The sequence below is a fragment of the Rana temporaria genome, chromosome 1 (assembly GCF_905171775.1).
Source record: "Rana temporaria chromosome 1, aRanTem1.1, whole genome shotgun sequence".
NCBI classification, from domain to species: Eukaryota; Metazoa; Chordata; class Amphibia; order Anura; family Ranidae; genus Rana; species Rana temporaria.
This window is the reverse complement of record NC_053489.1, coordinates 398,200,222-398,227,142: the sequence shown is the minus strand read 5'-3', so window position 1 is coordinate 398,227,142 and position 26,921 is coordinate 398,200,222. Positions and strand designations below refer to the sequence as shown.

Here is a 26,921-nt window from a genome sequence, read left to right as displayed (position 1 = left end):
CAATGCTTAACGGAGAAGTGAGATAGATTGTGTGACAGATTTTCTACAAATTACAGCTTATGCCATAAATTCCTGTCACCAAGATCACCAGAACTAGTGTCCTCACTGGAAAATATCCCCCTTGTTTGTTTTGGGGACAATCCAAACTTTGGGATTTTCTTTTACTTTCAGTTTCAGTGAACATGGTAAACGGGACAAACAAAAAGGGTGAACATCCCTAAACTGAAGATGAAATAAAAACTGACAAGTGTTCTAATCCATCTCCACTCTATCCAAAAGTTTTGACTTTTGTTACACTTTAAGTTTGTTACCCAATCTCTCGTTTTGCAAAGTCTATGCAACAGTTTTCCTGTGCATCTGTAATCTAGGACAGCCAATTGCGTAAAAAAATTAATACAGGTTTTACACAGCCGCACTCTTTTTAAATTCCGACAGCAGGTGCAAGGATAAGATCCCCTGCTCACTGTCAAAATGGTGTCTCAGGGGGGTGTGGGGGCTGCTAATTTATTAACATGTAACATGTTATTGTAGCCAAGTCCTGGGCCTCTCCAGGACTAATGGTGACCTCCAGAGTTAGGGACAGCTGACATCCTTCTGTGTAGAGTGGGTTACAAAGTATGGTGGGTGCAATGTATGGTAGATTAATGGGTGCCAGACACTTCTTGAATGCAGAGATTCATTTTCTCTTAAACAGAACTGTGGGAGAGAGGGTTAGGGCCAGAACACGCTTGAGTAAGTTAATTAGCAGACTGAGGCCGCGTACACACGGTCGATCCATCCGATGAGAATGGTCCGACGGACAGTTTTCAACGGTTCACCGCTGAAGCAGACTGATGGTCTGATGTGTGTACACACCATCAGTTCAAAAACCAATCGGGTCAGAATGCGGTGACGTAAAACACGACGTGCTGAAAAAAAAGAAGTTCAATGCTTTCAAGCATGCGTCGACTTGATTCTGAGCATGCGCGGGTTTTGAACCGATGCTTTTGTGTACTAACCATCGGTTTGGACCTATCGGTTCAGCGGTCCTTCGATTCGATTTTAAAGCAAGTTGTCCGAAGGCCAAAAGACCGATGGGGCGTACACACGGACGGTTTGGAACGATGAAACTGAACTTCGGTCCGTTTTCATCGGTTTGGACCAATGGTGTGTACGCGGCCTGAGACTTATATAGGTAGACAGCCATGCAAGGAAAGGCACCCAGCCGGACACAACATCTGCATGTGTAGAAACTGTCTCCTATGGCAACAATCTTGAACAGTTTCTAACAAAGGTTGTAATGAACTCTTACTTCCTTCACAATCTCCTTTTTAGATCTTCACTCAACTTCGCTCCCAGTCTATCACTTAGACCCGCTGACCACTGCCACTGGATCTCCTGAGCTTTTCCAATCTTCTCTCCTAGTATCTTCCTCAAGCATCACACCTGTGTCCCTGCTGGGTCCTTAGCTTGGCACTCACAGACACTCATCAAGCTTCACCCCACTGGCCTGCTCGCTCCCTGGCTTGGCACACAATATTGCTCTGCAAGTGTCACCTCCACTGGCTGGGTCCCGGGCTTGACATTGGCTGAAGTTTCCCTGGATAGTGAGAATACTGCTCTGGTACTTGCTTCAGCTACACACAGTGGTCCCTGGAAGCTGTCCCTTAGTGGTGACACCTTCCCCTCTACCTCCGACCACAACGGTTCTCCGATCAGCAGAACCGTCACTTCTGGTTAGACTGCAAGCCGCAATCCCAACCCTACGTTGCTCTCTCTTGCTTCTGGATAAGCCCTCAGACAGCCTTGCAGAACCATGCCCCCGGGATAGGCCGCAGGTCTCTGGCCTAGCAGCGCAGGGCAATACAACACATGTCCACCCAGACAGCCGTCCAGGTGGCACAGAACCCTGATCACCTGACCTCACCCAAATAAATAGGCTCTCCCAGCAGGCCAAGGGACCCAAGAAAATCCCTGCCCATTGGTTGAGACACCCTATATTTTCCTAATCTGTGCTTGCAATGCCCTTGTTTTATCTAATGTCACCAGATACCCAGTCACCTAGCGACAGAAGAGAGAAGTGCAGCAATTCATTCATTCATTCATTCAATTCCAGAATTAGTGTGAAATTAATTGATCTAGCAATTCGCCAAAGCAACCATCAATTGGCAGATAAATTAAAGAGCAACCCTGCCTAAACATCAGGGTGCTACATCATGAAAGGTGAACTTATCCTTTAAGGCATCTTGTGGATGATAACTGTCACATCTGCTTTTGTTTCCAAACAAACTGATCACATGTGCAGCATCATGGAAACTGCAGATCAAACAGAGGCCACAATGCAGGTTGCTTGGCTGTAAAGTATAGGAATGTTTAGTTCTGCTTTAGGTGTCCGTTTATGAAGCAGTGAAATCTATTCACTGCTTCTTTCTCCGGCATTCACGGTGAAGATTTTTCTCCTCTGGTGCCTGTTTATGAAGCGGGGAAGATAGCTTCACCCTTGGAGGAGTGAAGTGATCTTCCAACGCTTCAAACACTGGAGAACAGACCAGAAATTCACAGAAATACGGAGATGTCAGTTTATTGAGCAGTGATAAATGATCACCGCTCAGTTCACTGAAAGACACGTGGTTAATGTAATTAAAATAACGAGTCCCCCTGCATAATATATATATGTATACACACACACACACACACACACACATTGTATATACATGTACATGTATACATTATATATATTTATGTATATATATGTATACACATAAAAATTACAGGGGGACATGGTTACAGTGTTGGGGGGTCTGAACGAGGTTGAAGGAAGACCTGTGTGAAGTTGGCACCCCATGTTTGTAAAATCTGAATAAAAATATACCATTCGTTTGTGCCGCGTTTGTGCTGGTTTGTGCCGCAAAAAGAAACGTTTGTGCCGTTTTGGTTCCGGAGATATTGAGCGTTATATTTTCTGTAACCCCGCCCACTTTGCACCCCATGTTGCTGAATTTTTAAAAAAACGGCGCCATTCGTTTGTGCCGCGTTTGTGATGGTTTGTGCCGCAAAAAGAAATGTTTGTGCCGCTCAATATCTCCGGAACCAAAGCAGCACAAACGTTTCTTTTTGCGGCACAAACGCGGCACAAACGAATGGCGCAGTTTTTTTTTTAATTCAGCAACATGGGGTGCAAAGTGGGCGGGGTTACAGAAAATATAACGCTCAATATCTCCGGAACCAAAGCGGCACAAACGTTTCTTTTTGCGGCACAAACCAGCACAAACGCGGCACAAACGAATGGCGCCGTTTTTTTAAAAATTCAGCAACATGGGGTGCAAAGTGGGCGGGGCTTGCATTAAATTGAATGTTTAATATCTCAGAAACCAAACCGGCACAAATGCTCGTTTTAGCGGCACAAACAAGCACAAACGAATGGAATATTTTTATTCAGATTTTACAAACATGGGGTGCCAACTTCACACAGGTTTAGCCTAGGTTCACACTGCTGCGATTTCGCCGCCGATTTTGCCGCGATTTCGGCCGCAATTTAATGTGAATCGCGGCCCGAAATCGCAAAAAGTAGTACAGGAACTACTTTTTGATATCGCAGATGCGGCATCGCATTGATTAGGACAGTGCCATTGCCGACAATTGCCGTGGATTTGAGATGCGATTTGACATGTCAAATTGCATCTCAAATCGTTCCAAATCGTACCCAGTGTGAACCAGGGCTGAAGGAAGTTAAAAATCTTCCTCCTTCCTCCTCAGAACCCCTGGGATTCCCTCTTCACTCCCCGCTTCACCAGCTCTGAGCTGGTGAATCAGGGAGTGTGAATTCTGACACAGATCACCAGTGAAGAGCTCAGATCACAGCTTCATAAACTGGCCGTTTCTGTGTCAGTCTATGAGACTTCACTGTGTGTAGAGATAATCTGCAGGAGAACAAGTTCAAACACTTCTCCCCCCGATTATCACTGTTTCATAAACTGTTTATGGGCTGTGATCACTGGTGATCCCTGAGATCACCGCTCTTCACTGCTTCATAAACGGACACCTTAAAGTGGAACTAAACTCACCGATTGTCAGGTGTCTGCAGCTGGGATGACTAGATATATGTAGCTACACAAGGAAACTGGGACCAAACAATGTATAATGAAGTAAGTTTATTAACAGCAAAAAAAAAAAAAAACAACACATGCACACACCAGCAAATAGAGAACATAAACAACCAGTGAACCACAACCAAAAATGCCTAAGCAACAGAAAACCAACAAACTAAATATGTAAAAAATATATTCAATATGGGCAGCAAGGGTAACGGGGGCAATGCAAGGAGAAGGGGAAATCAGGACTGGGTACAGAAATGGTGGGCAGGCAGTGGATAAAAGAAATGCGAGCAGCAGTAAGTGAACAGGATCCTAGGCTAGCTAAAGAACAGGAGAAATCTGGCAGTGAACAAGGCTATCAAAACACTGATGCAAGAAAGAAGCAATAGCAGGAGGTGAAACTTAAAGGTGGACCCCCCCCCCCCAATACCATGCCCTCCTGTCCCCCCAATACCATTATGTCCCCCCCAGTGCCATGCCCTCTAGAGACCCCAGCCCTCCTGATACCCCTGTACTGTGGCCTCCATATCTCCCAGTGCAATACTCTACTGCCCCCCATACCGTGCCCCCAGATCCCCCTATAGCTTGCCCTCCTGACCTCCCTATACCATGCCCTCCCAACCACTACTATACATGCTACCGACCTCTGTACGCCGCCCTACATACTACCAACCTAAATACCACTGTCCCCTGTACTACTGACCTCTGTACGCCGCCCTGCCTACTACTGACCTCTGTACACTGCCCTGCCTACTACGGAACCCTGGACGCCGCCCTACATACTACACACACTGACCAGAAATCAGAGCAGTCAGCCAGGCCTGAAATTAGTCAAGAAAATCAGCCTGCAGTACCAGATCTTCTGCTTTTGTGATGAACTAAGGCTTAGACTTGTGGGGGTAACCAATTGCTTCCCAGACATGAAAAAATTTGTGAATGAAAGTGAATGCCGAGTTTCTCACTGAAGACAATGTTTAAGGTGGGCTAAGTTTATATTTTTACGGTGACAGTTTTAGTAGATTTTTTTTAGGTTTTTTATTGCTGTCTTTACTTTTTATTGGGGGCTTGCTAGTTAATTTCTTAAAAAGAAAGGGGGGTGCTGCTCCCTGGGGATCTTTGATCTCTTCAATGTTGTCCAAGTAGATCTCCATCTCTCAAAAGGTTGACTACCCCTGCCCTAGACAATAAAAATTGTTTTTGCTCAGCAGTGCATGAAAAATAGTTTAAATAAACACCAATACAAAAAACAAAAACAAAAACAAAAAAACAGACCACCCTCAATAGGGTGTGATGTGTATTTACAGTTCATACACCCTGGGTATGCAGCCCTGGAAGCAAATTACTATGATAGCAGGGCATATTATTTTTATGTTTTTATTTTAACCATTTTATTCGGTTCATAGTTATACTGTAGGTTTATCCCAAGAAAGTTAATTTATGACTGACTACAAATAATTTTTCATTAAAATTAGCTTCATAATAAAATTACTGTCCTGAACCTTGTTCACACCGTTATGGTTTTTAAAAGTTTTAGTCATGATCATCCATTCCTTGAGACTGTACATATTAAAAAGGTACCTGCAGTCTTTCTCCGATATGGTTTATCCCTCAGACCATCCACCATTTTTGTTGCCCATTTCTGGACTCTTTCTATCTTAATATCTTTTTGCGAGTGAGGTCTCTAGAACTGGACACAGTATTCAAAAAACAGTTTCTACTGATTACACCAATCTGCTCTCAATGTCAGATCATAATCTGCGTTACAACGCAACTGTGTGCCATTAACAAAAAATATGCCTTGCCCACCAACCTTCAGTTATAGCACTTACAACTTGAGTAAATAGTACAAAGTTATCCTTTAGCCAACTGGGTATCTATGGAAACACTGAAGAGTTAAGCCCTAGCTTATACAAATTATTTATGAGATCATCACATGGCAAAGTATCAAATGTTTTGCTGAAATCAAGATAGCTATGTCCACATCACCTCCCTAGTCCAAAACATTTGTGATAGGGTCAAAAATGTCAATTAGATTAATCTTACATGTTGTGTGTTTTTAAATAATCACCAAGTTCCATAAATGTTACTACTACAGATGTTATACTCTGTAATTGCCATTTTCTTTCCGATTACTCTTCTTGTGCCTGTCCGCCAATTATGGGTTACTTCTCCCGGTAGTAGAGATTTATTAAAAAGACTAGTTAACAGTCCAACTTCAAAGTTCTGTTTGTGTCATTCACTTACAAGAAGACTGAACAGAAGTCTATGGCCCGGATTCACAAAGCACTTACGCCGACGTATCTCGAGATACGCCGCGTAAGTGTAAATATGCGCCGTCGTATCAATGCGCCGTGCCCATAAACTGAGATACGCCTGAAAATAGGCTTCATCCGACCGATGTAACTTTCCTACGCCGGCGTATCGTGGGCGCATATTTACGCTGGGTGCATTTGCCGCTCCCATTGATTTTCTATGCACATATGCAAATTTATGAAAGTACTTGCTCCCGGCGCATAATATATGCGGTTTGCGTAAGTCGTACGTCCAGCATAAAGTTATTCCCCATATAGGAGGCGCAACTCATGCTAAGGTATGGACCAGGGAACACAAGCCGTCGTATCTTTTGTCATTTACGTTGTACGTGAATATGACTAGGCGTAGGTTACGTTCATGTCGTAGGCAGTGATTCGATGTATCTTCGGCAGTTGTTTCGATGTGATTCTGAGCATGCGCATTTTAAGTACTTCTATGGCGCTTGGCCCATCATTTGCATGGGGTCACGCCTCATTAGCATGGCTCATGCCCACTTCCACCTACGCTGGCTTACGCCGAGGAAACCCAGCGTATCTTTAAGAGCGAGTGCTTTGTGAATCCAGTGCTTGCCTCTGTGCGCTGAGTCGGCGTAGCGTATATTAGATACGCTACGCCCGCATAAATATGCACCGATGTATGTGAATCCGGGCCTATATGTTTAAATGGTTTGTTACATCCAGGTTTCCCTTAAAATAAGTATTGTTCCCAGTTTTCATTTTCATGATCCCCTAGTATTTTTTCTTCCTTTTATTGATAGAACTAAAAAGGTTTTGTCTTCTTTCTTTCACTGATTGTATGTTTGGCTTTCTTTTACTTGTTTTTGGACACTTATGTATCAGCTGCACTGTTTCCTTGTATCTTTTACACTGATATTTTTTTTTTTTTTTTTTTTTTTTTAACCATCCTACTTTACCTCCGTAGTGAACCATAACAGTTTTCTTTTCCATGTTGTGCTTACTAATTTGCTTGATTGCCTGCCTCCAAGATGGTAGGTTATAATAGTAGCTATTGATTACTGACTGCTGGTGCTTTACCTCAACCTTTTAAATATCATTATTTTTTTAGATTCTCTATTTCAGCAAAACCAAAGACATTAGTGATCAATTATCTTCCATCTCAACATCAGACATTTAACTTATCCCCATTTGTCAATATCAGGTCTAGAACATGCTCCCCTCTGGTTGGGCTTTTTAGAACGGTTTTAGGGGAATTTCTTTCAGTGCCTACATCTTTGCCCCAAATGTAAGTGCAGTGTGAAAACTTCAGTAATGTCTGGCATATTGAAGTTACTATAATTATAACCTCCCCTTTCATTGTAACTTGAGTTATATTGTCAATCAATAGGTTATGATCTTCAGACTGTCCTACACCAATTGTAAGCAGAGATTCCTGTCTGGTTTGTAGGCAAACCCAGGGGGTTTCAAGTAGTTTGTTTGTTTTATGCATCTCCCCTCTTTCCTACTCTGTCTTTCTGTTGTAGAATATACCCTACTTGAATCCCTAAACCATGTCTCTGGAATCGCAAAAAATTCCAAAGAAAGTCTGTATTTTTCTTCCTTGCCCATGCATGGAAAAGCAACAGGTTCACTTTAATCGTCCCTCTGCTTCTTACACAGAACTGGTGATTGGCTCAGAGCTGTCACATGAAGTGAGACTTATGTTCCTGAATACTTAGAAGTACCTGGTATTTTCTTCCTTCCTTGCAGTAAACAGAGAAGCAGGGGTGAGAAGTAAGATAAGTATATGCTTTAGGGAAGGGTATACAGTGAGGGAAAAAGTATTTGACCCCTTGCTGATTTTCTACATTTGCCCACTAACAAAAAAAATGATCCGTCTATAATTTTAATGGTAGGTTTATTTTAACAGCGAGAGACAGAATAGCTACAAAAATAGCATTATCAACAAACACATTTCAAAAAAGTTATAATATGGATATGGATTTGCATTTTAATGAGTGAAATAAGTATTTGATCATCTATCAATCAGCAGGAATTCTGGCTCCCAGATGTCTTCTATACAGGTAAGGAGCTGAGATTAGGAACACTCACTAAAAGGGAGTGCTCCTAATCTCAGATTGTTACCTGTATAAAAGACACCTGTCCACAGAAGCAATCAGATTCCACAAGATTGTAGACCAAGGCTGGAATGGGCTACAAGATCATCGACAAGCAGCTTCGCAAATGGAAGAAACACAAAAGAACTGTCAATCTCCCTTGGTCTGGGGCTCCATGCAAGATCTCACCTCGTTGAGTTTCATTGATCATGAGAATGGTGAGGAATCAGCCCAAAACTACACAAGAGAATCTGGTCAATGATCTCAAGGCAGCTGTGACCATAGTCCCCAAGAAAACAATTGGTAACACACCATGCCGTAAAGGACTGAAATCCTGCAGCACCCACAAGGTCCCCCTGATCAAGAAAGCACATGTACAAGCCCGTCTGAAGTTTGCTAATGAACATCTGAATGATTCAGAGGAGAACAGAAGGGCAACAAAGCTAGTAAAGGGCCTGAAGGAGATTAGTTAAGAGGAAAGGTTGTGAGCACTGAACTTATTCTCTCTGGAAAAGAGACGCTTGAGAGGGGATATGATTTCAATTTAGAAAAATAGTTTTGACCTTAAACTACGTAGAGGGTTCTTTACTGTAAGGCCTTGTACACACGGCCGAACATGTCTGATGAAAACGGTCCTGGAGATTGAACGAAAGCCTATTGCAGGAGGTGGTTGTATTAGAAGATGTGCGGAAGGAACTGAGGTGGTATTTTGAGGCTAATATGACCCCAAATTGTAACATGGGCGTGGTGTGGGAAGCCCATAAGGCGGTAATAAGAGGGGTTCTAATGAAACACGGGGCAAGGATAAAAAGAGAGAGAGAGCTGAGGGTAACAACCCTTATGACAGAAGTGGCAAATCTGGAGACAAAACACAAACACAACCCCAATCCCGCGCTGGAACGTGATCTAAGGGCGGCTCGGAGAGAAATTGCTGAATTACTTCTACAGAGGGCTAAATGGGTAATTCAAAATGGCAGAAGGCAGAATTACGAATTCGGTAATAAAAGTGGAAAACAATTAGCTAATGCATTAAAGGAACAACAGACCAAAACCTATATCCCGTCGATTCAGGGTACAGAGGGGGAGAAAATTGTGCTGCCTAGAGAGATAGCAGGGAGGTTTGGGGATTTTTACAGCTCCCTATATAACTTACAAACAAACCCTAAGGACCAGGCGGAAATGGGTAATTACATAGCAACCTCAGGTATCCCGAGCCTAAGACCAGAAATGTCCCAGGAAATGGAAAAACCAATTACAATGGACGAATTGCAGCAGGTAGTGAAAAAGGGGAAGGGAGGAAAGGCACCAGGGCCGGACGGATATACCACTCAATATTACAAAACCTTTATGCCTGAACTGGGTTCATTTATGGTAAATCTGTTTAACAGTCTAGGGGAATCAGGCGCTCTTCATAGCGAGTCACTAAAGGCGGTGATAGCGGTGATTCCTAAAGAAGGAAAGGACTCCTCCCAATGTGGGAGTTATAGACCAATTTTCGTTGTTGAACGAAGACCTGAAGCTCTTTGCCAAGATCTTGGCAGGGCGGATACAGCAGAACATACCAGGGCTTGTCCACAAAGACCAGGTGGGATTCGTGCAGTTGCGGGAAGCCCGAGACAATACAGTCAAGACTATGAACTTGATCCATCTGGTAGGCACCACCCGAACCCCATGTGTCTTTTTAGGTACAGATGCAGAGAAAGCATTTGACCGGATCAACTGGCAATTTATGTTTGCAGTGCTAAGGCACATGGGGTTCGGGAGAAAGATGCTGCAGTGGATCGCAAGCAATTACACGCAACCAACGGCACAGGTGAGAGTGAATGAAATATTGTCACCACCTTTTAAACTATCAAACGGGACAAGGCAGGGTTGCCCCCTGTCACCGCTCTTATTTGCCCTGACGGTTGAACCACTACTGAGCAGGATCCGCCTGAACCCGGGTATCAAGGGGGTGTCTCTGAGAGGTACAGAATATAAAATTTCAGCTTATGCTGATGACATGATGTTCAGTTTGACCAGCCCGAGTGAATCCCTCCCCAATTTGGAACAAGAACTAGGTCTGTACGGTGAGTGGTCAAATTTCAAGATTAATTATGATAAATCGGAGGCGATGGGAGTGGCGATCCCGGGGAGAGAATTAAGGATATTGAAATCAAAATTTAAAATGTAAATGGTCTGACACTGCCCTTACATACTTGGGAACCTCCATACCGGCGGACCTAACACAAGTTTTTAAACTTAATTTTTTGCCCTTGTTGTCCAAAACACGGGTCCTCCTGGATGGATGGCACAGGGGGTTTCATTCATGGCTGGGGAGATCTAGCATCATTAAAATGAGTATATTACCCAAATTTTTGTATCTCTTCCAGACCCTCCCGATAGCAATACCCAGATCTTTCTTCAGGCAGGTACAGGCTCTCATTAATAAAGTTTATTTGGGCAAATAAACGCCCAAGAATTAAGGCTCATATTATAACATTGGCCAAACGGGACGGAGGAATTGCGGCCCCAGATATTTTTAGATATTACCAAGCAACATTACTGGGTCGACTTATTGACTGGAGCCGACATACTGGAAAAAAAGTTATGGCCGGGGCTAGAGCAGGACCAATGCGACAGTGTCCTACAGCGGGCAGCATGGTGTTACCGGGCTCTCCCAATAGAAATGAAAAGACATCCGCTGATAGGCCCCACCTTGCGGGTGGCACACAAGCTATTTGTAAGGGGGGTACTATCGACGGAGGACTCACCCCTTTTTCCTATTTTGGGAAATCCGCAGTTTGTACCAGGGTCATTGAACGGCCCCTTTAGTAAGTTAATGGAACAGGGGTGGTTCCAAGCATCGCATTTCTTGAGGGAGGGCGCTTGGATCCCCAGGCAGGAAATGGAGAGGAAAGACTTGCCCTACCAACTAGACTTTTGGAGATCCTTACAATTGTACCACTTCTTAGACACTCTAAAACCACCAGTTAGATACTGCCGAAGTCTGACAATGTTTGAGAGGTACTGCAGCGGGCAGGGGACTTTACGGCATTCCCTCTCAAAAATCAGTGCGTTACTCAATACTCCATCAGCGGACTCTCAGTTACCCTTCTTTAATAAATGGGAACGGGAACTAGGAAGACCTTTTACAGAAGATCAAAAAACCAAGATAATAGGGAATATTTTCGAAACATCTATGTGTATAAAGACACAAGAGATGAATTATAAAATCTTGTCTCAATGGTATCGGACCCCTGAGATCTTGAGTAAATGTTTTCCAGACATGACAGACAGATGTTGGAGGTGTGGGCAGGAAGGAGGAACCCTAATGCATATTTTTTGGGCCTGTCCTAAGATTCTAAGTTACTGGAGTAGGGTCCGGGAAATTACACAAAGATTTTGTAGGGAACAACTACCAATTGAATGGTCTTTTTTCATACTTCAGGATGTGGAAATATCAGTGAGGCGTTACAGGAAATCAGTGGTGTGTCATCTCTTGAATGCGGCCCGGGCTTGTATTACAGGGCTGTGGAAACAGACAAGGGCCCCATCCATTAAGATGTGGCTTAATAGAGTGGAAAACTTGAATAGAATGGAGGACCTAGTACGGACCTCAAGGCAGAAGCGGAGGGTTTACTTGGAAACATGGGCGGAATGGAACATATTCAGATATTCGGAGGAGGGGAAAGCCTTGATGGATGTAGACTGAAGGGGGGATGACTGCTGCGGGGTCCGTGGGGGGGGAGACAGGCAGGGGCGCTGCTTTTTTTTTTCTTCTCTTTTTCTTTGGGTTTAATGGGTATTGGGGATGGGTTAGGGACTGGGGGGGGGGTTAAGTAAAGTAAACAAGGAGATACAGGGGAAACGTCCCAATCATGGCGGGATTTTGGTTTCCCGCTATGAAGGGGATGAAACCGAAACGGGATAATAAAGGTGTTATCAGGGTTAGAGCCCTGACTTTTGAGGAGTGAGGGAGGGGGAAAAAACAGGGATAAGAATATTTAAAATGTAATTTGTTTTTCCTTCCCCTGGTTATAAATGAAGAATAATTTGATGGGGAAATGGTTTTTGAAATGTTTGTTTTCTTTCCATGGGTAATCAAATGGATATTCCTGTTATATGTGATCAAAGGGGGTTAAACCAGAGGAATACCCCCCGGGTTTGGTTTCTTTTTCCTTTTTCTTTTCTTTGGATTGTACTCGTGAATCTCTGTTTTCCTTGTTGTTTAAAATCAAATAAAGGATGATTAAAAGAAAACGGTCTGCGCACCGTTTTCATCTGACATGTCTGCTGGGAGGTTTTGGTCTGATGTGTGTACACACCATCAGACCAAAATTCCCGCGGACAGAGAACGCGCTGACGTAGAAGACACCGACGTTCTCTGACACGGAAGTTCAATGCTTCCATGCATGCGCCGAATCAATTTGACGCATGCGCGGGATTTCGGGCCGCTGGTTATACGTCATAACCAGCGGACATGTCCGATGAGTCATACTAACCATCGGACATGTCCGACGGACAGCTTTCCAGCGGACAAGTTTCTTAGCATGCTAAGAAACTTTTGTCCGCTGGAAACCTGTCCGCTCAGCCAGAAAACTGTCCGCTAGGCCCTACACACAGTCGGACATGTCCGCGGAAACTGGTCCGCGGACCAGTTTCAGCGGACATGTTCGGTCGTGTGTACGAGGCCTAAGAACGGCAAGGAGATGGAATTCACAGGCGGTGGTCTCAGCAGGGAGCATCGATAGTTTTAGAAAAATAGTAGATAAACACCTGAACGACCATAACATATAGAGATAATGATATACAATGTAATTTTGACATATAATCAACGTGACAGCATTAAAGGGACAATGGAGGGGGTCATGTATCATCTATCTTGGGTGAGAACCTCCTTCCCTCAGCCAGGGAATTAAAAATGGGTTGTGGATGGGTATTCCAGCATGACAATGACCCAAAACACACGGTCAAGGCAATAAAAAGGAGTGGCTCAAGAAGAAGCACATTAATGTCTTGGAGAGGCCTAGCCAGTCCCCGGACCTTAATCCCATAAAAAATATGTGGAGAGAGCTGAAGGTTCGAGTTACCAAACGTCAGCCTTGAAACCTTAATGACTTGGAGAGGATATGCAAACAGAAATGGGACAAAATCCCTCCTGAGATGTGTGCAAACCTCGTGGCCAACTACAAGAAACTTCTGACCTCTGATCGCCAACAAGGGTTTTGCCAGCAAGTACTAATCCATGTTTTGCGAATGGGGTCAAATACTTATTTCACTCATTAACCACTTAAGGATATTCTCCCTTAATGACCAGGCCGTTTTTTTGAGATACGGCACTGCGTGGCTTTAACAGCCAATTGCGTGGTCATGCAACGCTGTACCCAAACAAAATTTACACCCCCCCCCCCCCCACAAATAGAGCTTTCTTTTGGTGGCATTTGATCACCTCTGCGGTTTTTATTTTTTGCGCTATAAACAAAAATATGTCAGCCAATTTTTTTTTAAAACAGTATTTTTGCTTTAATAAATACCCCCATCCCCCCCCCAAAAAAATCATCAGTTTAGGGCAATAGGTATTCTTACCAAAAAATTTTTTTGGTAAAAGAATAAAAAAAAATTAATCCCAATAAGCGTTTTGGTTTGCGCAAAAGTTATAGCGTCTACAAAATATGGTATAGATTTATGGCATTTTTATTATAATTTTTTTTTTTTTTACTAGTAATGGAGGTGATCAGCAATTTTTTGCGGGACTGTGACCTTGTAGTGGACAGATCGGACCCTTTTTTTTGGACCAGTGACATTTATACAGTGATGCACTGATGCACTGATTACTGTATAAATGACACTGGCAGGGAAGGGGTTGACACTAGTAGTGATCAAGGGGTTAAATGTGTTCCCTGGTAGGCGTTTCTAACTGTGGGGGAGGAGACTGACTGGAGGAGGAGAGAGATTGCTGTTCCTGATCACTAGGAAAAGCAGATCTTTCCCTCTACTCCCCTGTCAGAACGGGGATCTGTTTGTTTACATTGGCAGATCCTTGTTCTGGCTCTCTTTGGAGCGATCGTGGGCTGCTGGCAGACATTGCGGCTGCCAGTCACATGCATCGGCTTCCCAGCAGTGCAGTGGGCGAGTGTGCGCACCTGCTATAGCTCTTAAAACCGACATACACCTACATCGATTAGCGGGAAAGAGCCGACCTGCAGCAGTATAATGACGGCGACTGGTCAGCAAGTGGTTAAAATGAAAATCGTTTAAATAACTTTTTTTGAAATGCGTTTTTCTGGATATTTTTGTTGTTATTCTGTCTCTCACTGTTAAAATAAACCTACCATTAAAATTATAGACTGATCATTTCTTTGTCAGTGGGCAAACGTACAAATCCAGCAGGGGATCAAATACTTTTTTTCCCTCACTGCATAGTAAACTAACCTGTTGCCCTATAGGGACAAAGCTCAGGTTGGCTTTAAAGTAATATTAAAGAAAATGTTTTCCTAAATCAGATACCAATAACATACAATACATGCATTTTCTGTTTTTTTTTTTAATAAAATTTCCCCCTCCGAATTTCTTTTTGAAAAACTGTCCCCTGGCCGTGCTGTCATGCACACCTTATGAAGTCCAGTAGGAATCTCCTCTACGTGCATGCTCATGCTTGGAAGTACAAACTTGAAACTACAACTGTACATGCTGCCATTCAGAGTGCTGCACACACAGGCAGCAGAAGAGGGACACAGAGCTCCTGTTAATCACCTCTGTAGATGCAGAGCTTGGCTTTTGTGGTCATGTCCCATTTGTGTGTGTGGCACTCTGAATGACTGCACATTCTGGTGTAATTCCAAGCAGGAGTGCGCACAAAGAAAAGACTTCTATAAGACTCCATAGGTGCTGGTGGCACAAATATAGTGAGAACGTGGCAGCTTGGCCAAGGAACAATTTCAAAAGAAAGAACCAATTGTGTGCAAGTTACATCATTAGTGTCTGATTAACCACTTCCCAACCGCCGCACGGCTATATACACCTCGGCAGAAAGGCACAGGCAGGCAAATGGGAGTACCTGTACGTCCCTTCGAATTTGCCGCCTAGCGGGCGCATGTGTGCCCGCCACGCCTCGGGAGTGTGCCTGTGGGTCCCGCAAACTCGATGTTCGCTGGCGGCCCGTGATTGCGATGAGGAGAGGGAGAACAGGGAGTTATAAACAAGGCATTTCCCTGTTATGCCTAGTGACATAACAGGGATCTACTGCTCCCTGAGAGCAGTGATCTCTGTCATGTCAGTGGTAGCCCACCCCGCCCCACAGTTAGAATCACTACCTAGGACACACTTAACCCCTTGATCACCCCCTAGTGTTTAACCACTTCCCTGCCAGTGCCATTTATACAGTAATCAGTGGCTATTTATAATGTTGCAGTCCCAATAAAAGTCGCACATCACAGCCATTACTAGTAAAAATAAAAATACTAATAAAAATGCCATAAAGCCATCCCCTATTTTGTAGACGCTATAACTTTTGCGCAAACTAATCAATATATGCTTATTGCGATTTATTTACCAAAGATATGTAGAAGAATACATATCTGTCTAAACTGAGGAAAAAAATATTTTCTTCAATATATTTTTTGAGGATATTTATTATAGCAAAAAATATTGTTTTTTTTTTTCAAAATTGTCGCTCTTTTTTTGTTTATAGTGCAAAAAAAAAATGCAGAGTTGATCAAATACCACCAAAAGAAAGCTCTATTTGTGAAAAAAAAAAAAAAAAAGATGTAAAATTTGGTTTGGGTACAACATCACACGACCGCACAATTGTCAGCTAAATGGACACAGTGCCGAATCGCAAAAAATGCTCTGGTCAGGAAGGGGGTAAATTCGTCCGGGGCGGAAGTGGTTAAAAAATATTTTACTTTAATATCACTTTAAGGACATTGTTTATGTTGTATTAATGGGAAATATTTTTTTTACACAATGTGAGAATATGCGCAATGTTTATCCAGTGTCACATATACCATGTGTCCTTTATATAGTAAAACTGTTAACACTGACATATAGGGATTAAATAGGGAATGGAAGGCACACAAACACACCTACCTAAAATAGTCGCTGCAAGCAGCTAAGACTACTTTGTGGACTTGGAAAACATCATTGTTTATAGTAAGAATGACATCAAGTAGCTGACCTTGATCACGCAGTGCACTTAGTCCCTGAAGGAGAGCTGTGCTATGACCAGGAGCAGAAAAAGTGCATTTCATGCCACTGTCAATCATCCTAAAACATCAAGAAAGTCACAACAAGTTAATTACAGTTCTTACAAGAAATCTAAAGATACACTAATAACAATTAAAGTAAAGCCTGCCGAGGAAAAATGTATGAGGCCTCGTACACACGACAGAGTTTCTCGGCAGAATTCACCGAGAAACTCGGTCAAAACCCGGATTCTGCCGAGAAACTCTGTCGTCTGTACAGTTTTGGCTCGATGGAGCCGCCGAGGAACTCGACGAGAAAATAGAGAACATGTTCTCTATTTTCTCGTTGTCCGCGTTGTTCTATGGGAGAAGGCGGCCCGCCGAGCTCCTCGGCGGCTTCATCCCAAAACTCGACGAGGAACTCGACGTGCCAAGCACGTCGAGTTCCTCTGTCGTGTGTACGGGGCCTAAGACTTGGCAAAACATTAAGCTTCCACTGATCTCTAAAAGGTGAACTCCACTCCAGAATAGATGTTCTCGCAAATGTGCATATTGTCCTTGAATGTCCTTTGTCAGTCTCAAGAACAAGTTGCACAGATACGTTTCGCTAAAACCTTATGTAGGACACCACACCACCTTTACTAACATAGTATCACTAAACCCTAGAATACTGCAATAAATAAATACGTTAAATGTATCCCTTATTCTTAAATTTTTAAGTTCTTTACCAATTTAACTGTACATCCTTCACCTCAAACTTTACAAAAGGAAAAGGAGGTGTACATTAAACAAGACTGTATTGGTAGTAACACAACACAGAATGTACCCTACGCCGCCGTATGTTTCCTGGCTCTAAGTCGAATCCAGGAAGATTTTGCACCGTAAGTTACGGCGGCGTAGTGTATCTCTCGGCGCGTAATTCAAATCGGCGGGTAGGGGGTGTGATCCATTTAAATGAAGTGCGTCCCCGCACCGAATGAACTGCGCATGCTCCGTTTCGAAATTTCCCGCCGTGCTTTGAGCGAAATGCTGTTGCACCGACGTCATTTTTTGAACTTAGACGTGAGTTACGTCCTTTCCTATTCACGGACGACTTACGCGAAAAAAAAAAAAAAAATGTAAAATTCAACGCGGGAACGACGGCCATACTTTAACATGGCAAGTCTATCTATACGCCACAAAATAGCAGCTTTAACTATACGCCGGGAAAAGCAGACTAGCGACGACGTAAGAGAATGCGACGGCCGCGCGTACCTTCGTGGATCGACGGAAAAAGCTAATTAGCATACCGACGTGGAAAACGATGCAAACTCCACCCAGCGGGCGTCGAAGTATTGCACCTACGATCCGAAGGTGTACGAAGCCGTACGCCGGTCGGATCGAAGCCAGAAGCCGTCGTATCTTGGTTTGAGGATTCAAACTAAAGATACGACGCGGCAAATTTGAAAGTACGCCGGCGTATCAGTAGATACGCCGGCGTACTCGCTCTGAGAATCTGGCCCCCAGTGTTCAAAAAATACTTGAAACACTTGTATACATCACCACAACGAGAAGGATTACACCCAAGAGTCCTTAAAGCACTTAGCCATGTTATAGCCAAAGTGTTATTCCTAATTTTTAGGGACAGCTTATTGACTGGAATGGTACCAGCTACCGTATATACTCGAGTATAAGCCGACCCGAATATAAGCCGAGGCACCTAATTTTACACGAAAAACTTATTGACTCGAGTATAAACCGGGACGGACATTGGTCACACTTCAGCCTCCACTTCATACCATACGGGGTTAATCTTCCTCTATATGTGATGATGTGTTGGGGAGGAAGAGGAGAACATGGGAACTGGCTGGAGCATAGAATCAGGCAAGTAAAAAAAGGCTAAACCCCCCCTTCTCCTCCTCCCCCACACTGCAAGAGTGGACTTCTGTACTTTCTTGGAGTTGGGCTGGGATATCATCACATCCTTTGCTGTGTATTCTTATATTCTTGAACAGGTTAGGAATTAGTGTGACATTGCAGGTGCTACATAGATGAAATCTACATACACATATGTACCGTATTTTCCGGCGTATAAGACGACCTTTTGCATGTAAAAAAATGCCTCAAAACTCGGGGGTCGTCTTATACGCCGGTACCTGTCTGTGAGACTGCGGGCATCCATTATTCAAAAGCCGCGCCTCCTCAGGCTGTTCCGTGATAGGAGGAACACTCATTTTCCCAGCAGAGCCTCTGTTCCAGTGTTCCGCCTATCACGGATGCCTTCTCATCCATGGCCGAGAGGACATCCGTGATAGGCGAAACACTGAACAGAGGCTCTGCTGGGAAAATTTGTGTTCCGCCTATCACAGAACAGCCTGAGGAGGAGGCGCGGCTTTTGAATAATAAACGCCAACAGCCTGACAAACTCTGCAAACAGGAGAAGGTAGGGAGATCATCGAGGCAGGCAATGGCAGTGAGGCATGTATTATGGCACATTGAGGCATGTATTATGGAACAGTGAGGCATGTATTATGGAACAGTGAGGCATGTATAATGGCACAATGAGGTAGGCAATGGTACAGTGAGGCATGTAATGTAATGGCACAGGGAGATTTGAAAAAAGCCAGTTTCTGTCAGTGGTTGTTCCTGTCAGCAGTTGTTCTGGCTACCCCTCAGCTTCCAGACAGACTAGTAGGAAGGGGGTTGTCTTATACGGCGAGTATATCCCAAAACCAACATTTTAGCTGGAAAATTAGGGGGTCGTCTTATACGCCGGCAAATACGGTAATTAAAAATCATTTTTAGAAGATATAATGTGTATGTGGATGACATCTCTGTAGCACCTGAAATGTCACACTAATTCCTAACCTGTTCAAGAATTTTACTTTCACTTTTAATAAAGCTGCACTGAAAAGTACAGAGCAGGTTCACATCACAGTATGCAGAGCAGTGGAAACTTACAGTAAGTAGCAAATGATCCAGCCTCCCTTCCGTTCTGTACATAAGCTAAAATGTGCCCTATAGGAGATTTCTGCTGTGTGCTGGGCGGGACCCAATCATCAGTGTGAGGTTCTTCCTGGAAAGGGGTGTATCTTCTGCCACAGAGCAACGAGCGCATAATCTTTATTTTGGGCTGGCAACAGGGGCATACAAGTGGTATGACTAGATTTTGTGGGCAGATATTCCTGCTCACAATCTGGTGCCCCCTCCAACCCCTTGTACCACCCCTGCTTGCAGTCATCCATCGCCCAGCCCGAGCAAGCGAGTCACCCTTTGCCTGCCTCTGAAGACTACAACCCCCAGAATGCAGCGCGGGAGCAACACAGTCAATCGACAGGTAAGTGGGACTCGAGTATAAGCCGAGGGGGCTTTTTCAGCATAAAAAAATGTTGCTGAAAAACTCGGCTTATACTCGAGTATATACGGTAATTGGCAAAAACCTAAGTGGTGCCAATATTCAAAAAGGGCCAAGATATATATCAGAAAACTACAGTCTAACATCAAAAGTATGTAAACTATTGGAGGAGATGATAAGGAACCATACACAAACATTTACTGATGAAAAGAGTATAAGTAGTAACCAGAATGGTTTTATGAAAGATTGTTCTTGACAGACCAACTTTTTAAGGTTCTATGAAGAAGTGAGCTGTAATCTGGATAGAGGAAGGCCTGTGGACCTGGTGTATCTTGATTTCTTAAAATCATTCAATACAGTTCCCCAGAAACACGTCTTGGCATTGACAATAGTGTATGCACCTGGATCGAAAACTGGTTACAGAAGCACGTCCAGAGGGTGGTGATAAATAGCATATCTCCAGAATGGTCTGAATTTGTAAGTGGGGTATGCCAAGGTTCTGTCCCGGAACCAATTTGGTTTTACTTGTTCATAAATTATATTTAAGTTGGAATAGTTCATTCTCAGTATTGGCTGACGATACAAAGCTAAGCAGGGTGATGACTTCACAACTGCATACAGCAACATTACAAGAAAAACGCTATAAAATAAAGGGGTAAGCAACTTCATGGCAAATGAGGTTTAATATTTAAAACAGGAAGTGAAGGGAAATCCCTGCAATGGCGAAAAAAATCTGACGGGGCTTATACCCCCCCCCCCTTACTAGTTTTGTCTATTGTTCTACTTTAAGTCTTAGGTTAAAGGAACAGACACATTTATAGCAAAATCTTTTAAAATGAGTGCTTGTGCATACAACAATACTTAACCTCTTGAGTCCCAGCACTGTTTTTAAATGGCGGCTGGTGGTAGACTTTTAAACACTGCTTTAGCAGCCGAGTGTGCTTGTTAAGCTGTCTATTCCCTTCTTGCCATGTTTCTCCAGCTCCATGGTCCCACCTACTGGCCCAGGACAGCTATGGTGGGTGTTGCCGAGTAGAGCAAAGAGAGATCAGGGATCATCTATTTATTAACCCTCCCCTTCAGTAAATAATTCTGGAAGCGACATGTATTACATCACTTCCAGATTCAGCGTGGTCATTGCCCAGCGGCACCAGGAGTGAAGGGAAGCCGCTTATTAAGCATGATAATATGAAAATATTAAGGGTCCAATAGGCCCCTGGTGTCTCATTAAAGACTTCATAAAATGCTATCAGATAGAGGGGCTGTTGGCCCTCTATGTGAAAGCAATAAAGTGTAAAAAAAAATATTTAAAGCAGTGTTCCAGCTGTAAATTATTATTATAATTTTTTTTTAAGTCAGCAGCTACAAACACTGTAGCTGCTGACTTTTAATAAGGACACTTACCTGTCCAGGCTGCCAGCGATGTTGGCCTCCCGAGGCCGATCCGTCCATCGTATCGTGTGCCGGCGCTGCCATCCTCACTAAGGGAAACAGGCAGTGGAGCTTTGCGGCTTCACTGCCCGTTTCCTACTGCTCATGTGCGAGTCGCACGCCGCTTTGTGAATGGCCGGCTGTCTTCTGGGGGACACACAGGTCCCAGAAGACAGAGTACCCAAATTTCCCATAAGAAAATGCGAGGAGGAGAAGAATGAAGAGTGCTGCGGTACAGGAAGTGGGAGATTAGGACGATCTGCCTAGCAACAGCCATTTCTGGGAAGTAAATGTTTTTCTCTAATGTTTATTGTATTTTAAAGGAGCGTGTTTATGTAAGCCTCACCTTTTGTATGTAAACTTTCTGTATGAGCCTATGTACGAAAACAGCAATTATGTTAAACATTTTAGGTATCACTGTACACAATGTAGTGAGAGCAGTTGGGCTTAATTCACTTGAGCGTAGCACAGCGACAGCTGCTGCAGGTTTTTTTTTTTTTAGCTTTTTTGTATTTTTTAGTGCAGCATTTTTGGGCAGCACCATTCATTTGAATGGACCTCCCTCCGCTCCAAAAGAAGCTTGTGTACCAAGCCAGGAGTGTTTGGCGGTGCGATTTTTGCTGCGATTGTAGCAATCATAGCAAAATCACACCAATTTTAGGGTGCCATTAAGTAATAATGGCATCGCAAACGTGTCCCATGTTTTGCCGCGATTCTGGAATCACGATCAGAAACGCGTCAATTACACCCGTGATTCAAACTAGGTGTGAATAGAGCCTTTTAAAGAATTGCCTATGGACATATTTGGTCACAGTTTTACAGGCACAAGCAATTTTTAAGGCCCGACATATCTGATATCTATTAACTGGATGCAACATCATATATCACTCATGTGACCTAAAAAATTTCAGAAAATAATGTGCCTAAAATGTGCATATTAACGTCTGCGCAAAAAATGGCTCTCAGATTGAAGTCGTTAAAACCATAATGTATGCGATTCCAAAGGACCAATGAAAAATATCGATTTTATATACACACACACACACACACACGCTCTAGTGGAAACCGAGCCGAATGCCGCGTACAGACGGTCGTTTTTTGTGATGAAAAAAAACTTCATTTAAAATGACCGTGTGTGGGGGAAACGTCGTTTTATGTCAACTGAAAAACGACAAAAAAAAATTAGAGCATGCTTCAATTTTTTATGTCGTTTTTTTTGTGTCACAAAAAATGACCGTGTGTAGATAAAACGACGTTTAAAACTACGTTTTTAAATCCGCGCATGCTCAGAAGCAAGTTAGGACGCGAGTTTGAATGGAACAGAGTGCCGTCGTACGTGCTGAACGTAACCGCGCTTTGCTAGAGCTTTTGGAAAAAACGATGGTGTGTATGCTACGTCGTTTTTGAAAATGAAGTTTGAAAAACGTTTTTTTACATCACAAAAAACGACCGTCTGTGCGCGGCATTAGGCCTCTATAAACAGCATGATAATCAACAGTGGCTATCATGCTATTTAAGAGAACACAGGTAAAACAAGACATTAGGGGTTTATTTCTAAATGTTTTCATTCCACTGTAACCCAAGGATCGTTTTTCTAAATGCATTCAATTAAAAAATAATGCACGAATACCGAGTTAAAGATGTGTTTAAACATTTGGGCTGGGTTCACACTGATGCGGGTTTCTCTGCATCCAATTCGCAATAAAAAGGAGAGTGTGACCGGCTCTCTATGGAGCCGGTTTACACATCTCCGGAGTGGTTGCGGAGAGAATTGCACAGAAATCCTCCATTTGATGTCCGAATTCAGGCAAAAAAAAAAAAATCTGGCCTGATTCGTCCCTGAAACATAGAACAGGGACGCACCGGACCGCATGCTGTGAGCCGCATTCGCACACAGTGTAAACCCAGCCTAAAAGACAGTACCAATCCTTTGCACTTCATTGCAGCTAGCACGTTTTACCAAATTTAGATATATTTTGTGACTAGCTTGTTAAAATACAGCATGCTTCAAGAGATATTATTCAAAACATTTGAATCACTATTAACGAAAAATAATGATGTTCTTATGTATATAAAGTGTCATAACACACGCTAAAAGGTACTCTAGATTTTTTGCTGTGCCTCTTTGTATCAGATTTCCTACCAATTAGCAGACAATTGTCAGGAGACTGGAAATGTATCAGTAGCAGAAAAGTTGTGCTATCAATAGAAACTGTTATTTAGTCCTGAATGAGCAATTTAACCACTTCAGCTCCGGGCCTTTTTTTTTTTTAACTTTTGTTTACATGTAAAAATCTGTATTTGCCAGAAAATTTGCTAGAAACCCCAAGCAGATGAAGATGCCATTTTCTTCCCCTAGAAAGCAGGGATCAAGGTTTTTTTAGCTCATGTTTTCCGGGGTAGAAGAGAGATTTGGGGTCTTCTAGTCCTCAGATGTCTCCATAAAGAAGACCTGTCACGCCTTATTTCTATCACAAGGGATGTCTATCACAAGGGATGTCTATCACAAGGGATGTCTATCACAAGGGATGTCTATCACAAGGGATGTCTATCACAAGGGATGTCTATCACAAGGGATGTCTATCACAAGGGATGTTTACATTTCTTGTGATAGGAATAAAAGTGATACAAAAAATTTAAAGGGACAGTGTAAAAATAAAACTTAAAGGGACACTAAATTTTTTTAAATAACAAACATGTTATACTTACCTCCGCTGTGCAGTTTGTTTTGCACAGAGTGACTCGGATCCGTGTCTTCTGGGGTCCCTCGGCGGCTGTCCTCCTCGCAAAAGCTTATCACGTTCATGCGAGCTCCCTCGCATGGTGGAAAGCTTTTGCGAGCGCGCTCCCGTTATACATCGGCGGCCATCCGCTGTGATTGACAGCAGCGCCAGCCAATGGCTGCGCTGCTATCAATCCGCCCAGCCTAGCCAATCAACGGCCAGGCTGGGAACCGAACATGATGACAAGCACGCGCCCGGGACTTTCAAACGGCGAGGTAAGTAAAACGGGGGCTCGGGGGGGATTGGCGGTGCTGTCAGATGTTTTTTTACCTTAATGCATAGGATGCATTAAGGTAAAAAAACGTTTACCTTTACAACCCCTTTAAATGAATAATGATAATAAAAAATGTTTTAGGCGCACCATCTCCTCGTGCCTGTGTGCAGAAGTGAACACATACATAAGTTGTGCCCGCATAACTAAATGTTAAATTGAGCGCAATACTTCTAGCGCTAGACCTCCTCTGTTACTCTAAACTGGTAAAGTTTTTTTTATTCATTATTTTTTAAAGCAGAGGCCCTAGAGAACAAATTGGTGAGTGTTGCAATTTTGTATGTCACACAGATAGCCAGATTCACGTAGACGTGCCTAATGTTAGGCAGGCGTAGCGTATCTCATATACGCCACGACACCGTAAGTTAGAGCGGCAAGTGCTGTATTCACAAAGCACTTGCGTCCTAAGTTACGGCGGCGTAGGGTAAATGTGCCGGCGTAAGCGCGCCTAATTCAAATTGTGAAGAGGTGGGCGTGTTTTATGTAAATAAAGCATGACCCCACGTAAATGACGTTTTTAACGAACGGCGCATGCGCCGTCCGTGGACGTAACCCAGTGCGCATGCTCCAAATTACGCCGCAAAGACTCATTGCTTTCGACGTGTACGTAAATTACGGCCAGCCCCATTCACGGACGACTTACGCAAACGACGTAAAATTTCTAAAATTCGACGCGGTTCCGACGTCCATACTTAACATTGGCTGCGCCATCTTTTTGGTGGATTATCTTTACGCCTGAAAACGCCTTACATAAACGGCGTATCTTTACTGCGACGGACAAGCGTACGTTCGTGAATAGGTGTATCTCGCCGATTTACGCATTCTAGTCGTAAATCAGTGTACACGCCCCTAGCGGCCAGCGTAAACAAACAGCTAAGATACGACGGCGCCGGCGGTCGTATCTTAGCAACATTTAAGCGTATCTCAATTTGAGAATACACTTAAATATATGACGGTGCAGATTCGGAGTTACGACGGCGTATCTACGGATACGCCGTTGTATCTCTACGTGAATCTGGCTAAGAGTGTTTTTTCAAACAGAATTTTTCTGGAATACACTTTTTTGCATATTAATAGAAAAATCCCACAATACATAGTCCAATTCTTTGTAAAATATAAAAAGATGATGTTAAGCCAAGTAAATAGATACTAAACATGTCATGCTTTAAAATTGCGCACATCCGTGCAACGGCGACAAACGACATACATTTTACTAGCCATAGGCATCGCTTTAGAGTTACAGAGGAGGTATAGTGCTAGAATTAGATGTTTGCAGCGATACCTCGTGGGATTCTCTTGTCAACATCTGTTCTTAGAACAATTTTTTTTGTCCAACAGAAAAATCACAAGAACAGTGTGCACCTAAACCACCTGCGCCACATCCCTAATGCCGCTTTCACACTAAGGCATCGGCGGTAAAGCACCGTTATTTTTAGCAAAGCTTTTCTGTCGTATTTGCGGTGCTATTCAGCCGCTAGCAGGGTGCTTTTTCACCACTGCTAGCGGCCAAAAAAGGGTTAAAACCGCCCGCAAAGCAGATGCGCTTTAGGAGCGATGTATACAACGTTCCTACAGCGCCTCAAAGATGCTGCTAGCAGGACTTTTTTTTACCGCTCCAGTGTGAAAGCCCTCTACATTGGAGTGAAAGGAGAGGCTCTTTCCAAGTGCTTTGCAAGTGCTATTTTTAGCGATATAGCGCCTCAGTCTGAAAGCAGCCTTATCCCCATAGTAAAAACAAGTTAGGCATACACTAGTTAGGTTTACTACTCCTGATTAACCACCTGACCTCCGGAAGATTTGTGAGCAGGGAGAGTATTCCTGTCCAGAACAGAACACATCTGCGAATCAGATACATTTCCATAGAATATAATGTGCAAACAATTCGCACCACAATGCCTAGAAAACGCACACAGTTTTTGAGCCGTGAAACAGGCTGAGCCTTCGTTCCCAGTAGAATCCTTATACAGGGAAACGCGTAGGGTGGAGCGACAAGTCTCTGACGTCATCACGATCTACGATCTAGCCAACTGGTGTGAACCGCGGCTAGGTTTGAAAATTCCTTTTAATCTTATGGATGTTAGTTTTTAACAAAGCCTGTGCAATAAATATTTTTATAAGGGAATACTGCACCATGAGATTTTTTCTTCTTCCCTTCCTGTGGTAATTTACTGCTGTTTCACGGAGGTGGATTATTTTGTTTTCTCTGTGGAAATCGTGATTTAATATACGGAAGTACACCAGCCAGGGGAAAATCCACCACCATGTCCGGGGGAGCTTTGAGTGATTTACAGCTGTTTGGAAGCCACCCCTAAGGTGTCCAGCTCCGGAGCCGATGATCAATCCATGTGTGAAGTGCCTGGAAAGGATTCCCCAAGGGCAGGTCAGCCCAATACTATCATCTATCTGGTAAGCAGCCATTCACTTATCAGTAGAAAATTGGATATGACTATACGATATCAACCAGTTCACCAATTATGTTCTGTGTGACATGAGAATAT

At 43.3% G+C, this 26,921-nt stretch overlaps 1 protein-coding gene across 2 annotated transcripts in view; it reads right to left on the bottom strand.

Moving 5' to 3' along the window:
• The window catches only part of KLHL26 (kelch like family member 26), a 48,669-nt gene that overhangs the window by 9,583 nt on the left and 12,165 nt on the right, over positions 1–26,921 (bottom strand). The window contains exon 2 of one of the 2 annotated variants that reach the window (XM_040322938.1): positions 16,510–16,686. The exons of the other annotated variant lie outside the window; for it this stretch is intronic. Coding sequence (XP_040178872.1) covers positions 16,510–16,686 — 177 coding nt within the window. The remainder of the gene's footprint in view (positions 1–16,509; positions 16,687–26,921) is intronic. 2 annotated transcript variants of the gene reach the window in all.